This window comes from Athene cunicularia, assembly GCF_003259725.1.
Source record: "Athene cunicularia isolate RWA chromosome 3 unlocalized genomic scaffold, athCun1 chr3_part1, whole genome shotgun sequence".
In the NCBI taxonomy this organism is placed as follows: domain Eukaryota; kingdom Metazoa; phylum Chordata; class Aves; order Strigiformes; family Strigidae; genus Athene; species Athene cunicularia.
In genome coordinates, this window is record NW_020799097.1 from 78,052,638 (window position 1) to 78,063,657 (window position 11,020).

Below are 11,020 nucleotides of genomic sequence, written 5' to 3' on the forward strand. Positions count from 1 at the left end.
CGTATAAGACTGTCTTGTGAAAAAATTGCACCAATCTGAGACAGTGAAACACTACCCTGTCCTAAATACAAATACTGTTTTTAAATTCACTGATTTAGAAGCAGGTGCTGAAGCAGGTTTTCTGAGACAGAGGCTGAAAGGACCCTGGTTCTGAATGAGCTATAGCAACCCTCTGAAAAGTAAAAAAGAACACCTCTGCACAGCAATCATGAAATCACAAGTCTGCTTCACCAAAGAAAGCTTCTCCACATTACTGATGTGACATTAGAGTTCAGAATAATTTTCTTTAAAGTCAGACAAGCACAATTTTCAGAAGTACATTAAATAGTATTTATTGAGTTTACAATTTCAGGGGCAAAGCTATAATCTCAGTCCCAGCTATTCACACATAGTGGCACTGAGCCATCATGTTCTTTCAGCCATTCAACAAATGAACAGAACAGTAACATGGAACATCATAAAGAGAGGGTTTGAAAAAAACCCCCTGTACTCTCAAGTCTGAAAACAGGAAACAAACTGAAGTGTTGTTCTTTGTTCTCATTCACAAATACATTTCCCTTCTTGATTAAACATAGTACTGATTTTACAGAAGAACAGACATCCTCCTGATGTTTGGGAGAAGGTATGGGATGGTTGATCTGAAAGAAAGTAAAACTATGGACAGCACCAAGAGCTTTTCATATAAGCACAGTGACAGCTGGATGGTTAATGCAGACTTCAGACTGCAAAGAATTTCTCACAAGAGGGAGGGATTCTACCAAATATCCCGTTGAGAAGAACCCCTCTTCTTGGGAAGCCTTTGTGTCTGGGACTGATTCTGTGGGTGCATATTGTCAACAAACCATCAAGAGCCTGTCTGTGAAATCTTATGGCAGAGGTTGTTCTCATTTTCACCATGGTGACCCTTCTGCATAGTAAAAAAAGGCATCACACAATATACATAGATCCATATTTACAGAATAAATGGCAAAAAATGAAATTAGATACAGTGACATTTATGTCCAGGCATTAACAAACAAGATCCCTTGATTCAGAGGTTATTCACAGTTTGTTTAATCAAGTCCTTTTCTCTGCACATGGGCATTCTTGTTTTGCAAATGAGAGCCAGCAGGACGCCTCACTGTAAGAAACAGATACTTGCTCTCCCTTAAACCATGGTCATGACCTTCAGAGAAGCAGGTTGGAATCTCCTAATCTTCTTCTTTAGCGCCTTTGAAGCTTTGATGCGACAGATTTTGGGCACTGGGGGAAGAGGCTTGGAAGAGGCCTTGACATTCCCGGATTGTCTGACTGAACTTTCAGGCCAAATGAGCTCACTTTCATCCCCTTCATCATAGTCAAGGGCAAGGCTGCTACTGTTACTGCTGCCATCCGAATCACTTTCACTGGACTCACTGTCCCCAAAACGGTTAGTCGTGAAATCACTGACCTCCCCTTCACTGGTCTCTGCAATGGTGGAGTGGAAGAGGGAAGCACACTCTGCAGAGTACTCGGAGTGGTCTGACTCGCTTTTGGCATAACCTCCATGGCGCTGACTCTTGGAGCGAGCCCTCATGCTGACAGTGCGCAGGACACCAGCTCTCCTTGCTGGCTGCCTGGGTGCTCCCAGGCCAAAGCTACTAGAGAGGTTGGCCAGCTGGGCCTTGGCAGAAATCTCCACCGTGGATTGCCACTTGCGCTGCTTCTTCTTGTTGGCTGTGTCTACGCAACCTGCTTCAAGGGAATACAGTGCATTGGCAGAGGCTTTGTAGAGCTCTGGCCTGGATGGCACAGTGGGGAGCCGGACCTGCACAGGGAACAGGCTAGATTCTGAGCACGATCTGCCAGTCACGTCACCAGAATACGAAGGTCTCCGCACGAGGCCCTTCGCTCCATGTGGTCTTTGGGGCTGATTCCACTCAGCAGGCAGCCTGGCAGGCCCATGGGACCCTCTTGCCTTCTCCATACAAAAGGCTTGCTTCCCAGGCCGTAGCACCCTTTCACTATTCCTCCTCTTTATCTTCACTGCCTTTGTTTTGGAGCTGGCAAACTTGACTCGGACTTGGTGGGATTCTGCAGGGACGAACTGAGCGTGAACGAACTCACTCCGTGCCACTCGCTCATGACCCCCAGCATTAGCCGATTTGGCATTGCCACACCTTTTGAGAGGTAGCTTTCTGGGTGGGATGGCTTTAGAGTTCCAGGTGCCCGAGCTGGAGTCCTCCTGGCACAGCTGCGAGCAGGATGAACTGTGCTCCACGCTGCTCTCTGTTGCTTCTGCCAGAGGAGAGCCCCTTGCTGCTGACTTGGCAGGATAACAACTGTTCACAGCTGATGGCTCTGTGTCAGGCTGAGTGGATAGCTGTTCTTCATTCATACAATGCATGGTCTCCTGCTGCTTGGCACATTCTCCCTCTGGCACCTCTCTCTGCAGCTTCCCTTCAGCTTTGTTACTTTCCAGAGAACTTAGTTGTTTTTCCAGCTGGCTACTGCTGTTGTTAATTTTCACTCCACCAGTGCTGGGGGTTATAATGAGTCTCTGGTGAGCTGTGGCTGGCTGGCTCTTTGTTGAAACCCACTCACTGGCATCAGCCCGATTGTTCCCTTTGCATCTGGTCAGCTGCAGTAATTTATTGATGTAGCCCCCTGGCTTGGCCTCAGTGGCTGGCCTAGTCCTAATCAAGCTGGGACCTGTCACACTAGGCATGGGTTTGCTGGGAGAAGCCTGGAGGTCTGCTTCTGGGGATGTCCCCACCAGGGAGAAAAGGGGACTTTGCAAAGCCACCGCATGAAGGGGGCTTGGGTAAGGATACACATCAATGCCATTCTTGGAGACCAAGTCGTTCTGGAATTTGGGGTCCACGCTGACCAAGTGTGTGTCTCCGGCATGGCAGAGAGGCAACATGGATTTGGGATCTGTCTCTTTCTGAAATCTAGTGTCTGCTGGAATGACTCTTTCCAAGTCACCTACACAGTGGATGAAAATAAATAACCTAATTAAATCACAGGCAATTAAATTCAAAATGGCTTATGCTAAACTGGTATTTAAAAGGGATGTGCTAGCTTTCACTAAAATCAGTAACATGAATGAAGAAAACCATTTCAGTCCTCCAAGATCAGTTAATTACTTCCAGGTTTTTATTCACCTGAGCATAACAGGAGATTAGAATGCCTTTTAAGGCCAATAATAAAGCTCATGCCTTTGCAGGAAATTTAAACCATGCTACTTGGTTGAAAGTAAATCTATGCATATATTAAAATGTTTTAGAATGTCACAGACTAACAGGAAGCCAGCAAACTAAACAAAAATAAGGGATTATTTTTATTTCTGAGCAGAGATAAAAAGTGAATCCAACAACCAGAAAGCCTGAAGCTGAATGTCATGTAAAATTATCCAATACAACAGATAACGGTTTTTGAACACCTTGCCCTCAGGATAGGATAAAGATTTCCTCTGGACATATGACTGTTAACTCAAATTCCTGAAATTTCCAGCACGCAGAGTCAATAGCATTTTTTTAAAAAAATGGTTAAATTGGAATTCCAGCTTTTCCTCCAACCCTTTTATATTTTGTGTCTTGGAAAACTCTATAGTACTCAACCAGATGCTTTAAGAGGGCTTAAGCAGACACTAGGTTATAGTGTTTCTTGACCTCTTAAATATTGGAAGCTGTGCTTGTTTATCCTTTTGCATTAGTGAACAGAAGCACTCAATGCACACGGGAGAGACTCACAGGTCCCAGAGACCAGACAGTGACATGATTCTACTTTTCCTTAACCCCAAATCCAATGAAACCTCCTAACTGGATCTCTCATTTCATTTGATAGCAACATTACCAGTCTCATGCCTTTCTCAGGTAAGTAACTTCTTGTAAGAGATTCCAGAAATTCCAGAAAGAAATATTCAGAGGTTTTATTAACAGGCACAAAATCAGGAATGCCATAATTCTATATGTGGGTTTTCAAAAAGTCAACCTTAAGGATGAAGAGGAATAGACTAAAGAACCTTTACTTTGAAAAATCTAAGGGTAACTACTCAGGTAGATTAGGGAGGCTCAGTCCCTGAAGACTGCACTTATGGCCACCAATTCAGATCTCTTAAATGTTGGGAGTACTGTCAAGGCTGCTGTAAGTTACACTTGACTGCTGCCCCTTCCTCTTAGGAGCACTTCCTGTGTGCTGCGAGGACAGGCTGTATTCTTGCATGAAGCAAGACTGTTCCATCCAGACAAGGCATCCGATAGAGCACTATGGTGCTGTGTTAGCTCTGGTATCAAGAGTATAGGAACCATCTGCAGTTAGCTTGGATTCCTCTGTACAACGGTGCAGACTCCAGTGCCAACAAATCCTCAGCTATCTGATTTCCAGGCTGCTTCATGCTACCAGGAAACACAATCATCAAATCCAACCACATATTTCACTTACAGTGCCTATTTCTGTGCTGTGACAGGAAGCTTCTGAAAGACCTCAGGATTTGGTGTGCTCTGCAGTGTCCTACCTAAAGCACTTATAGACCTACTACAGGAAAGGTTAGGATGATGATTTCTCAAACATATTTCTATAATGAAAATTCTTTAGGACATTGTTGGCAGTGTGTAGTGGTACTCTCTTGTGCAAGAAAACCAGGAAGGTGTCGAAAGAATGCTGTGCTTGTGGTATCTCAGCAAGCTTTCTGCTTGCCACTGAAAGAAAAGGCAATCGGTTTGTACCTGCAGTTACCTGTGGGAACAAGCTAAGGAGAGGAAAAGAGAAATGTCTTCTCCTCTCCAAAAGATGCTGTTCTGAAGTAAGATCTTGCCTCACTTCCTGCAATGTGGTCAACTTTGAAAGAATTGTTTCTTCAAGACTACACCCACTACTACCCCACTACTTATCTTTCTCACACTGAAGGAAGAGATTCTAGACAGGAAGAAGGGAGGTGGTGGTGGAAAAAGGAAGGAGGGCTGAAGGAGGTCTCTAGCCTCACTCCCGCACCCCTACTTAACAGCTATCCCCTTTTCTGCGAGTCTATCTCCATATCCAAAAAAACCCTGGGGTCTTAGCAAAATGTTGCAAGGCAGAAAAGTTCTGGTAGAAGTCTGTATTCTGAACATGGAAGCCATGGACCATTAAGCTCAGCTCCATCCCCAGCCTCTGAGAAGCCTTGAGAAGACTTTGCTTTTATGATGTAATTTACCACCGTCGCTTCAGGTGTGTCTGCACAGGTAGGTACTGAAGAGATGGCCTTTGCTTCTGCTCTGTGCTAGCCAGAGGTGAGCTAGCTCAGGTCAAGAAGCTGTGGAAATGACTCCAGAATGACGCAGTATTTGAAATGATGTTCCCTGTGGTCTCCCTGTTTCTATAATGGAACTGTCACACATCTGGCTGGGTCCCCATATGAACTGCAATAACACAAGGTTGCTCTGAGGCCATGGAAGGACCGAAAATAATAGTCTGATGTCACTTCACAGATGGGTAAACAAGAGCTTTGGAATATTAATGGAACTTTGTCCATTTTGTCTAAAAGTGTGATGCAAACTCATGGCTGATCCACTATTAGGCTCATGACTGGTTCCTATACAGTCAATTAACCTTTGGTGTCTGTTATCCCTAACTGTACATAATAAATAAGAGTACTGTTTGAGTCCACATGAATTGGGCAAGGTGTATAGAAGTACTATCATCATCATTTTACAATAGATTGAGAAAACAGGCACTAAGTCTGTAAGAGTTGCATTCTCCTCAGATTTCTGTAAAATCTTTCTCATTCTAATTTTGAATTCACCTTGTATTTTTCATATATCCCTGCACCTTCACACAAGGTATTTAAAATAATGCAGTTCTCCTGATTTCACAAACACGCAAATTAAAAAAAGTATTTCAACATTCATTACAATTTTATCCCATCCACTTAAATATCTTTCAATTTCTAAATGCATACATCCTCATATTTGCTATTGGTTAAAAGTGTCTGAGTATGGAGATGAGTGAAAGTTTGATAGTAAACGGTTTGGCTCTTTGATTTCGATTAATTCTCACTTTGTGTATTGAAACTGAGTACTATATATTGATTACACATCGGTATATTGGGTCCTAAAAATAATAACCAGGATCCTGCCCTTCTCCTGAATGAGTATACAATTCTGCAGTTGATTACCTGTGGAAACTGGCCTCGGTCGGGACCTGGCAGGGGTCCCAGAAATGTCTGTGCTAGCTACAATCCGACATCCATCGCTGACATAGGTTCCTTGCTGTTGGAAGCTGGTGGTATGCACAGTAGTTTCATCTGCAGACTTGGGTCTGTAATCAAACACACTGAGCCTTTCTTTAGGGTGTTGAGAGCCAGGCAAGAGATTGGTGTGGGAGGAGGAGATGGACTCACTGTACACAGAGGTACAAGAATTGGAGAGTGAGCAAGAACCACCATCGCTCAGGTCATAGAAGCCTGCAGAGTTAAAATAAATAGGAGGATATTTCTTATTACAGTAACTAAACATACTCTGTAAAAGAAAAATGCAGAGAATAAAATAAACCTCCATTTGTTATGTGCCACAGTCCTAAATTTACAATCATTTACTTGGGTAACTTTAGCAGAGGTACACCTTTTATTGGGGTTCTGCATATTTACTTAGGCCCTAAGCCAGCTTGCAACACACATGCATGCTTAGTTCTGAGGGTGGGATGGGGTGAAGTGCAGCACCATCATGTCCAGTTCTTCACTGAAGAATGTCTTTGGGGACTATTATGCAACTGGTATAAAATAGGGCCATCTTACACAGCTGCAACTTGTGCTAGGTGCATGCAAGTACAGCTTGGATGGGAAAGTAGAGTAAAACTAGCCTGTGATAAGAGCTGCCAAGTGTGTGACAGCTGGAATGTCTAAGGGCAGAGAACGGAGGCTATCTTCTCTCTCCAAGCCTTGCAATCATTGCCAATTAATTATGGAAGTATTAAAAAGGCTCTGTATAAATTCAAGAGAGGAATTTTTATTATTCCTCTCTATATAAAGCAAACAGAAAAGGAAGCTGCTTCCTTTTGAGCTGTGTATATGCCTAAGTGCAAAACTCCTAACGCTCAACAGAAATTTGCACTTTTTATACCCACTTGCAGGCTGCAAATCTGCCTGCTGTAAATAAAAAAATTCTTTCCTTGTCTCACTGAAGACTTAAGGCTTTTCAAAATTCAGTTTAAAAAGAAGAATTCCCACTGTCCCAGACTAGATAACAGAAACTGGTTTTAACAGACATCCGAGCTACTATATAAAAGTCTGCAGTACAGTGGGCTCTGTGAATCAGACCAGAAATCTGAAACCCAATCTCCTTCTGTCCATGACAGCTTTGGAGTGTTTTTTCTCAAGTGTATTTTAATAGAGCTGTTTCATTTTTATATAAATGATCAAACATTCATTTGGCCAGAGCACTGCAGTGGTAGTAATCTTCAACGCCTTAGAGAACTTCAGGCCTCAGGACCCTTCTTGGACTGAAGCAGAACACCGACGTGGGTGTTGGTCTCCTTCACTTCTAGTAAGGACTTCAGCCACTTTGCCAGTGGTCATTCTGCACTGGACAAGGTAATTAACTAATAAACCTGCCTCCTCCTCCTTCCAGTTGTGGCTGAAATGTCAATTAATTTAAAAGTAAAAAAAAAAAATCCAGAAAAGATACTGTTTGTGTGAATAAACATTTTCCAACTAAATCATTTTTGCAAGAAAATTCCCACCAGCTCTGTGAGTGTGCTCTGTGCCAGATGACTACTCTCTGCCTCAGTCATAGGGCACCGTTTCTGACCAAACAATACAGAGAGTTTTGCTTAGCAGTTGACATCCTTCAGTTCTCCTAGCACAACACCCCTGCGAATAAAGGACCAAGTGCACATTACCTGAGCTGGGCCGGCTGTCGCTATCCAAGTATTCACTGGAGGTCTTACTGACGTCCAATTTCAGCTCACTTATTCGCTGGTCTAGCTGATCCAGGTGGCTTTTCAAGCCGACATCCTGTCTCCTCAAACGACACTAATTCACAAGTGGAGGGAAGAAGGAGGAAATGGAGAATAATCACAGTTAGCATCTCAGCGGCAACACATGAATTCAGGCCATCGGTGCCGGACAGATTCTGCTCTCATGAAGTGTTTTGCTTAGCTAGGGACTGTTGCAACTGGCTCTCTGTAATGAGACTGACATAATGGACAAGTACAAAACATTCTGTTTCTCAGTATATATTGTCTTCTGCCCAGCTGGACATGTTCTCAAAACTTTCATACTGAATATACTTATTTTAACCTTTGGGTTTTTTGTTATACCTATGGCAGGAACTATATCACTAAAGAGGATTGCAATCTTTTAACTAATTAACATATTAATATATGCACTGTGTTTTGCCATACATTGCCTCTGAGCAGAAGATGAGATAAACGTTACAATTTGCCTACACGAACTCTAAGAAGCTGCCTGATGAAAGGAAACTGCTGTATGTAAAGGTATCTTGTTGCCACATAAAGTAAAGGCAGCACACTCCTTTCTGTAAAACTTTTGGCTTTGATGACATGTCTTTATAGTTGAAAGGGTACACTGCACAAATTGTGACATCTGTTTTGTTTAAAGTTTTGCTTGAATGTCTTGTGGCAAGATATTTCCACACATTTTGTGCAAGGAGAAGGCGGCATTTGAATACTGCTGCGAAAATGACTGTATTTAAAATAAATGGTGTCTCAAGCTTGTGAATAATAATCCTTCAGAAGCCAGCAACAAGGTCGTTTGCCTGCTGCAATCACTGACCAGGCTGATCTGAGGTAACAGCTCTCACAGTTGCTCTCCCAGTATTTATGCCGTCAGCTTGGCGAGGCAGATGGCCAGGCATTAGGTACCAGCCAAAAAATCACAGTTTGTTTCTGTCACAAACTTCTCACATGGCACTTGGCAAATTATCTAGGCCCAGTTGCTATTTAGGCAGCTTCTAATTATATCCCACCTCACCATCCATCCAACAGCACTTTACAGAAAGGTGGTCTCTTGAAGTTGGTTGTAAAGTTGAGCTCACAGCCCTTGAGAGGCCAGGTTTCCACTCAGTAATGATGAGAAAAACATGGCTAAGATTCCTCTTTATGTGTACTTTACAGATTTAAAAATACAAGTGGCAGTTCTACCAGCATTTTCAACCCCAAAATGGAAAAATTCAGTCTTGGTCCCTTGAACTAATTAAAGTTTCTGCAAGATTAAATGACATGCAGAAAATAAAAATGTATGTACACATTTTGGACTCCACCTTGTGTTCAGATTATTCAGCTTTTAGTATCTGCATTTTTAGGTTTCTCCATAGCTATAAATACTAAAAACAAGGAAAGCTAAGATCTTACAGTGATCAGTCAATTATTAGAAACTGGGATTCAAGAAAGATAGGAAAAAGACAGACGTCCTGAGTCTCATGAGACAACTGTTACAGCTGATGATGCTGCTGAGATGAATTAAAAGTTATTTCTAACATGCTTTTATGGAGAACTGGAGGAACATGTAAGGCACAAGAAATAAAGCCCTTTTTTGTTACTGTCACACATCTAGAAAGGTTTTAAACTCAAGAGTCTCATTACTGCTTCCAAGGAAAACCCGTGGTGATATTCCCTCTTCCTGTTTCATATAAACAAAAAGGAAGAACTGAATAATAATGGAGATTTTCTATCCCATCTGAATGATGAATGTATGACCTCCTCAGTTCTTCTTTATTTCCTTTATGGTGAAAAAGAAAAAACATGCCATGCCTCTTTCAATCCCACCTACTCAGGAAATCACAAAGTTTTGTTTTCACGGCTGGAATTAATTGCTTAATGATTAATGTTTTGCCAGCCAATCCCTCAGTCTGTGGTTTCTGATTAATGACAGAGAGGCCACAAGGCTCTCAGGTATTCAAAGATTATTTATTATACCTCCAGGTTCTGTCTGAGCTTTCACAGCATTTTACCCAACACACATGATTTACATCATCGTATTTAACCCTTTTATGGTGTCTCACACCATTGGGTTTTCATGTTTCCAGCAGACTTTGTAGCTTTGATCTTTCAGTTAACTCCTTCTGCACTTCAAGACAAGAAGCATTCCTCAAACCACTTGGATGACATTTCCGGTGTGTTTGCTTGAGGTTGTTACTGCTCTAACCACGATAAGCAGCACTCAGAACAATAAACCCTCAACACACTCTTTCTCAATTCACAACATGAATTTTACATGAGACAAAACCTTTCAGGTGAAGCCATCTGTTTGCTTTGGGCAATGCAGCTGTGAAGACTCCTGTACACTGCACAATGCAGGACCAGACTTTCCAAATCAACTTGTACTACCGATGGCCCACAATTTTTGGGAGCCAAATCTAGGATATCGTGATACCACTCATTTTTCAGAAGGAAGAACACTCTGAAAAGGAGGTTCCTTTAAGTCAACACAAATTGGCATACCAAATCAAGGCACCAAAACTCACTGGTTATACTTGACTATTCCTCTTAACTATTAATCTCTTCAGTTAAAGGTGGGGTGGTGGTGGTGGTGTGTGTTTGACGTCTATTGGTTGTAGATTAGCATTTGACAGTTTTATTAATCTGACTGTATTTTGGAATGGACAAAAGATGCCATTAATCTTACTTAATTTTGCACACCTAAGATCTGTTCACCCTTGCGTCTTTTTGTAACTGATGGTACAAAGCAGCCAGTTTCAGATGAAAATTAATTTCACCTATCCCAGACCCTTACTCTAGAGTGAGGTGAATTCCTTCTGGAAGTACCTCTTTCTCACAGTTGACAAAAACTTTAGTTTAATATTAAAAAAAAAACCAACCTGGTTTGAAAGATGTTTTCTTCTATTTAAAACCATCTCAAGGGAAAAAAAAAATCTGTGCAAAATGCAGGATACCAAGTGTTTGTTGTGGGTTTTGTTTCTTTTTCTCTTCAGTATAATGTGTCCCCTCTCACATTTTTATACCACTACAAGACCTGAAAGCTTACAAAACACAATAATCGAATTCGAATCAAATCAACCAGGTTTTATAAATATATTCTCTGAGAAAACAGCTGAGAAAATAC

The 11,020-nt window shown here is 42.0% G+C and overlaps 1 protein-coding gene across 1 annotated transcript; it reads right to left on the minus strand.

The window, feature by feature from the left end:
* Window positions 1-316: 316 nt before the first annotated feature.
* On the minus strand, window positions 317-8,813 carry DACT2 (dishevelled binding antagonist of beta catenin 2). Its single transcript, XM_026844568.1, has 4 exons — window positions 8,760-8,813; window positions 7,837-7,969; window positions 6,116-6,403; window positions 317-2,946 (listed from the first exon to the last, which is right to left on the minus strand). Exons 1-4 carry the CDS (start codon window positions 8,811-8,813, stop codon window positions 1,148-1,150), a joined length of 2,274 nt encoding a protein of 757 aa, XP_026700369.1. The 3' UTR covers window positions 317-1,147.
* Between the last annotated feature and the right edge of the window lie 2,207 nt (window positions 8,814-11,020).